This window comes from Salarias fasciatus, chromosome 7 (genome assembly GCF_902148845.1).
Source record: "Salarias fasciatus chromosome 7, fSalaFa1.1, whole genome shotgun sequence".
Lineage (NCBI taxonomy): Eukaryota > Metazoa > Chordata > Actinopteri > Blenniiformes > Blenniidae > Salarias > Salarias fasciatus.
Window position 1 is genome coordinate 31,927,796 of NC_043751.1, and position 6,776 is coordinate 31,934,571.

The 6,776-nt window shown below is 53.7% G+C and overlaps 1 protein-coding gene across 1 annotated transcript; it reads left to right on the plus strand.

The window, feature by feature from the left end:
• The first annotated feature begins 2,325 nt into the window (after positions 1 to 2,325).
• LOC115392381 (DEP domain-containing protein 7-like) lies at positions 2,326 to 6,706 on the plus strand. The gene is made up of 10 exons (XM_030096973.1): positions 2,326 to 2,438; positions 2,924 to 3,103; positions 3,671 to 3,812; positions 4,024 to 4,419; positions 4,462 to 4,653; positions 4,834 to 5,135; positions 5,235 to 5,377; positions 5,443 to 5,568; positions 5,868 to 5,924; positions 5,982 to 6,706. Exons 1-10 carry the CDS (start codon positions 2,372 to 2,374, stop codon positions 6,231 to 6,233), a joined length of 1,857 nt encoding a protein of 618 aa, XP_029952833.1. The 5' UTR covers positions 2,326 to 2,371; the 3' UTR covers positions 6,234 to 6,706.
• Positions 6,707 to 6,776: the final 70 nt, after the last annotated feature.

Below are 6,776 nucleotides of genomic sequence, written 5' to 3' on the forward strand. Positions count from 1 at the left end.
GCAAGACAGGAAATGAATGTGCACAGTTAATTTCAGGAAGTAGTGGAGCTGTGAAAATGGCCCATTAGCAGGTAATTGTGGTTACAAACGACAGCTGCATGAATCAGCCGAAACTTTACTTTAAACCAAATATCGTCCTTCAACTCAATGAAACGCTGACTCACCATTAGCGGCGTGTGCTTCCGGTGTTCCAGATCAGCTGGTTTCCCTGCTAACTGGTGTCCCACTTCCTCCAGCGATCCGAGCTGCTGCTACCAACAGAAGCTAAAACCGCGACGACGTTGAACCGCATTATACCCTGACGTTTCTAAAAGTCGTAACCTTTTGAGAATCTTGTTTTAACATCTGCTGTTAACTGACAGCAACGACAGGCGCTGGACGGCACCAGTTAACACGTAAACCACTTAATCCGAAACACACGTCCGTGCCGCTCCCACGTTAGCGTACATTCAAGTGGTCCGATTTTTATAAAATAATTCCCGCAGGAAAGTATTTCAGAAGCATATAAACGTTTTCACAAACACTCATTGTTAGTTCTCAGTGTCGAACTTCTCTGGAGGGTTTGAACAAAAAAGCAACACCCTGCGGTGAAATGTGAAATGCTAACCTAAATGCTAACTAGCCTCTGTTAGCCTTAAATATACCTGCTCGAATTTGAAAAAAAACCAAAAAACTTTCCTAGCTTGTTCATATTCATACATTTGATTTAAATGTGGATTTATGCGTTGAAATAAAATGTTTTTATTGGTTTACACTTCTTACCCTGGAAGCTGACCCGGGGAACGTGGGTCCTTCGGGCATCTGGAGGACGACTATATATCATTTAACCGCGGGAAAACCCGTTTAATGGATTTTTGATTAGAGCGCGTGCAGGTCGATCAGGCAGCACAAATGATCTAGACCAGGGGTGTTCAACCTGCGGCTCTGGAGCCACCTGTGACCCATCAGGCTCTCTGTAGCGGCTGCATTAATCCTTCACCACGTGAATCAAGAAACAGTTGAGAACTTTTACAAAAGAATCACTCTCGGTTCTGAAGGGATTCAAAAAAGGTTCAAGTGAAACTTAAACCACAAAAAATGGGAAAAATTTATAGAATGGGTTGAAAAACCAGAAATGTTTAGAATTTGTAAAAGAAGAATGCGCAGACTAAACTACTTAAAAAGAGGTAAAATGGTTAAAACTGTTAAAATTTGAAAACTGTCTACGAAAAATGCTTGAAAAGAACAAACCTGTTAAAATCAGACAGAAAAACAGGTCAGAAAATGTTACTGTCATGCACTGAAGTTGGAACCAGAAATACGTCATTGGATCGAGTTTTTTTCTTGTGAATCCAAACTGTTATGAAGCTTCCTGAGCTTCAGAACAGCTTGATTTGGGCAGAAAGTCATAAAAATCAGTCTTTTGGTCATAAAGGTTGCAGAACCCTGATCTAGGACATCGGAGGCTGTTTGCTGTTTTTCCAGTGGTTTTATTGGTTCCCTGCAGTTTGAGTCGATCAGCGACAGGAACCTGAACAGCGCCTCGCTTCATCTTCATGACGCTACACACACCTGGTGAAAGGGTGAGGACGCTCTGACACAAGCCGACCTTTCACCTCTGGAGTGACGTTTGCATGGCGTGTGGGGGGAGGGACTTCGGCGTGCCGGAGCCGGACGGTTTGAGTCGGAGGACCTGCTGAGAGTGACGGTCTGAGAGCTCCTGAGGGGAACGTGACCGTTCTCCTACACGGTTCTGATACCAGAACTCGGGCGAGATTCCTGCCGGGACTCAAGAACCAGAACCAAACTGCTCAGTAAAACTCCTGGGAACTTTGCTAAAGAGTAGAAAACCACTCGGCCACACAGCTACCACAACAACAACAACAACAATAATAATAATAATAATAATAATAATTATTATTATTATTATTATTATTAATATTATTATTATTATTATTATTATCATTATTATTATTATTATTATTATTATTATTATTATTAACTGATTAAATGAACTGGTATGACAATAGTTTTTTTCTTGAATCTTATTCCATTATTAAAATGATCATTGTTTATTTCTGATGTTCTGACATTGCTTTCCTTTTTCTAATCATCTTTTTTTTTTTAAACATAAGTTTTTTAAATGAAAGTTTTAGGTGAAAGGAAATAAAATAAAGGCTTGTTTGATTTTTCATGGTCCGTCTCCGCGTCCCTGCGGCTCAATCGGCGCTCTGGCGCCACCTAGCGGCGGAGGTTTAAATGACAGCGGCAGACGGAGGCTCAGTTTCGCTTGCGGCTCGGCTTGGCTCGGCTCCTCTCGTCTCGGCTCGGCTCCAGTCGGTTCGGCTCGGCTCGGCTCGGCTCGGCTCCCTGACCTCGACCCGCTCCTGAAATGTCTTCAATCAGAGAAAGAGCCGCCGCGCTGCACCTGGAGGAGAAGCTGAGCCTCCGTCCTCACGGTGAGAGAATCAAACGCACCTGCTGCGTCAATGAGCGCGTGGCGCCGCTGAGACGCCAAAGAGTCAAAACCAGGAAAAACAACAACACAAAAACACAGAGAAAGCTCCACTTCTATTTAAAATGACTCCTATTATTTTCTCACAATAAATGTTTTTGAGTTCGGTATAAAATACTTCTTGGTATTTTTCAGCTCAGATCCGTTAATTCTCTTCAGCCCTGCGATCTGTCAGTGATCCATCACTCTGAACTCCTGGTTCAAAGCTGAATAATGAGCCGTTATCCTGCAGGGTCCTCGCTGGGATTCAATCCTCTAAAACCAGGTTTTAACCGACTCTGCTGGAATAAAGCGTCTTCAGGTGGATCCTGAAGGAGGGATTTTCACAATAAAAGTCCTGAAGAAGCGGATCCTTTATTTAACCCCAAGTTAACCGGTCCAGGTGACCTGTGAGTGTGTGTGTGTGTGTGTGTGTGTGTGTGTGTGTAGGTGTGTCTCCAGCCCCCGCCCGGCCCCCCCACCCCGCCTCCGGGTGGCGCTCTCTCCTCCATCGCCTCCGCTCCTCGGTGACGGTCAAACGGAGACGACTTCACCTCAAGTCTCACAGCGACTGTTTCCTCGGCAACGAAGCTGCAGACGTCCTGCAGGAGCATCTGAGAGCAGAGACGGGTGACACACACAGAGACACACGAGCACGCACACACACACGCTGAGACACACGAGCACGCACACACACACACACACACACACACACACACACACTGAGACACACGAGCACGCACACACACACACTGAAACACACGAGCACGCACACACACACGAGCACGCTCAGTCTTGTATTTCTATCCTTGTGGGGACCGTCCATTGACTCCCATTCATGTCTAGCCCCTAACCCTGACCCTTACCCTAACCCTAACCCACACCACAACAAAGCCTAACCCTAAAGAAATGTTTTTGCACTTTTACTTTTTTCAGTAACAACAACATGGTCAAGAAAACACTGTTTCTCCTACTTAGGACCGGAAAAAGGTCCCACAAGGCACGTCGTTCCACGTTTTGCTATCCTTGTGGGGACATTTGGCCCCAACAAGGATAGAAATACAAGAACACACACACACACACACTGAGACACACGAGCACGCACACACACACACTGAGACACACATCCAGTAGTGAAAGCTGGTTGTGTATGTGTGTGTGTGTGTGTGTGTGTGTGTGTGTGTGTGTGTGTGACAGGCGCCAGTGTGTCCCGGGACAGGGTGGTGTGTGTGTGTCAGGTCCTGCTGCAGTGTGGTGTGTTCGAGGCCGTGGGAAATAAAGTGTTTGGGAAGGAGAAGAAACGAGACGCGTTTCAGGACAGCAGGAGCGCCCTCTACAGGTACACACACACACACACACACACACACACACACACACACACACACACACACACACACACACACACCTCTACATACTCCTCTACCAGGGTCTGGTCAGAGACCTGGACCGACTGTCTCTCGGTCTGACTGTCCCCCCCGGTCTCTGTCCCCCCCCCTGGTCTCTGTCCCCCCCCTGGTGTCTGTCCCTCCTGGACCCTGCCCCCCCTCCAGGTTTGTGGACGGCTGCTCTCCGGCGGTGGAGGATCTGGAAAGGGGGGCGCTGGAGAACGGGATCCAGAACCTGTTCTGTGGGGCTGCTGTGGACAGGTGGACAGCCGTTCTGACCTTTGACCTTTTCCACCGGTTTCACACGGTTCCACTCCACTTCAACCCAACGGGCTGGAGGACGGACCCCAGCGGAACCCCGGCGGGTGTCCGGGACTCGAGCCTCCTGTTTGTTCCAGGCAGCCGGAGCGGTTGTGTCCCGCTGGTTCTCACGCCGTCCAGACGTCCACTCCTCTGCGTCCCGCTCAGCCGGAGCCCCCGGCGGAGAACCCGAGTCCGAGTCCCGGCGGAGCGCTGGCCGACTCGCGTGAGTGGATCGCCGTTCCCCGTCGCCACGGCGACGTTCCGGTTCTGAGCCGCGGTTCTTCCCCGTCGCCACGGCGACGCTCCGGCTCTCTCCCCCTCAGGGGCGGAGGAGGTGTGGCGGGAGCAGACGCTGCTCCGCCTGCTGGACTTGGTGGAGCTCCCCCTGCTGGACGGCCTGCTGCACTGCGTCCGGAACCCGCCCGCCCCGGAACCCATCCACAGCGGAAGCCAGCTGGACCGCCAGATCCTCCGGGCCTTCAGGGACTCGCAGTACGTTCTGGGTTCTCTGGCTCCGTCTGTTCCGTGGTGGTTCTGGTTCTGTGGTGGTTCTGGTTCCGTGGTGGTTCTGGTTCCGTGGTGGTTCTGGTTCTGTGGTGGTTCTGGTTCCGTGGTGGTTCTGGTTCCGTGGTGGTTCTGGGTTCTGCAGGCTCTGGTTCTGTGGCGTTCCAGGGAGGACCGGTGGCTGCGGGCGGCCCTGGACTGCCTGGACTTCCTCCCGGACCAGCTGGTGGTGGAGCTGAGCCGGGAGCTCCCTCACCGGTTCCCCGGAGAGACCCCGGCCGGGGGCCAGCGTTCGATTCCCGGCCCGCCCGGACCCCCCGGCGGCGCCCCGGCGCCCGGCCCGCCCCCCCTGGACCGCTGGAAGCTGGTCCTGTTCCGGACCCTGGCCCGGCACTACGGCGGCGCCGGGCGGGCGGCGCTGCTGCCGATCGGCATGAAGGACGTCTACAGCGCCGTCACCCAGCTGCTCGGTGAGACGGGGGAGGGGGGTGGAGGATGGGTGGAGGGGTGGGGGAGGGCTGGAAGTCAGGAGCAGGACGGTGGATGACCTGCCCCCCCCCTCCCCCCAGTGGAGGCCCGCCTCCACCCGGCCCTGGAGGCCCTCCAGCTGTGCCTGAAGCTGCTGCCGTCCCGCCGCAGGGTGGAGCTGCACCACCTGCTGGCCTTCATGGCCGTGGCCTCCGACCCGGACCAGGTCCGGCTGGACCAGGAGGTGAGAGCCGGGCGGGGGCGGTGGGGGGGGGGGGTGGTGGTTCCTGACCCAGGCTGCCTCTGCAGGTGGAGAACAGACGGGTGGTGCAGACCTGCTTCTCCAGAGCCATTCTGGACGGGAAGACCCTGAACCAGGACCAGCAGGACCTGCTGCTGGTCTTCATGCTCAGCAACGTCCACGACGTCTTCAAGGTGGGGGGCAGGATGGGCGGAGCCTCCTCCGTCAGTCCTGAGTCGTAGGGAGGATGGGCGGAGTCGTAGGGAGGATGGGCGGAGTCTCCTCCATCAGTCCTGAGTCGTAGGGAGGATGGGCGGAGTCTCCTCCGTCAGTCCTGAGTCGTAGGGAGGATGGGCGGAGTCTCCTCCGTCAGTCCTGAGTCGTAGGGAGGATGGGCGGAGTCGTAGGGAGGATGGGCGGAGCCTCCTCCGTCAGTCCTGAGTCGTAGGGAGGATGGGCGGAGTCTCCTCCGTCAGCTCTCTCTCTGCTGCAGATTCCAGGTTCTCTGCACAAACTGGTGAGTGTTCAGCTGTCGGGCCCGGAGCAGCGGGTGGAGCAGCGGGTGGAGCAGGAGGAGCAGAGGGCGGAGCCTGATGTGACGGGTGAGAGGAAGCCCCTCCCGCTCCACCAGTGTAGACACATGAGTGACTCTCTCTCTCCTCCAGGCTCCACCTCCTGCCAGCAGGCCTCCACCCGGACCACCACCACCACCCAGGAGCTGTGGAGCCTCCTGAACAACATCCACCTGGACCCGCACACCTCCACCCGCGAGAGGAAGCGCCTCCTCCGTCAGTTCCAGCAGGCCCACCCTCAGATCTTCTATGAATACTTCGGCGACTCTGCTCGCTCTGTGCTGTAGCTCTGCCCAGACTCCGCCCTCAGCCCCGCCCCTATCCGCCATCAGCCCCGCCCCTCTGCTCTCATTGGTCGGTCCGGGGGAAGCGGACTTTATTGTGAAAACCTGAGTTGTTGACGTCCGAGTTCAGTTTTCAAAATAAAATAAAGGTCTAAGAGTTTCTGCTCGGCTTCAGCTGATCCGTCTGTCTGATCCTGGACGACCGGACTGGGCTGGAAACCGTTTCCATGGTTACACAGCTTTAGCCTCCCTCTGACGATGGAACCCTGGGATGGAACGCTGGAGTCCCTGAGAGGACGGCTGGACAGCGGTCCATCTGGGGGACTCCATGGTTCTACTGGGAGACTTTAAGGCCCTCGTGGGCAGAGACACTGAGCGTCATTTATAGAAGTCCCACAATGCATCACTGTTAAAATGAGAGCACCGTTGCTCTGTACAGTTAGCATTAGCGTTAGCGAAGGAGAACCTGCTGATCAGAAGGAAATATGAATCAATGTGTTTAAAGCAACTTTAAAATAAACACAATTTCCACATTACGTTTTGTTC

Excerpts from the sequence above, each read along its gene's own strand:
- LOC115392381 (XM_030096973.1), top strand. The coding sequence starts at position 2,372 with ATGTCTTCAATCAGAGAAAGAGCCGCCGCGCTGCACCTGGAGGAGAAG. Across the intron at positions 5,378-5,442 it reads AGGTCCGGCTGGACCAGGAG|GTGGAGAACAGACGGGTGGT; the intron begins GTGAGAGCCGGG and ends CTGCCTCTGCAG. Across the intron at positions 5,569-5,867 it reads ACGTCCACGACGTCTTCAAG|ATTCCAGGTTCTCTGCACAA; the intron begins GTGGGGGGCAGG and ends TCTCTGCTGCAG.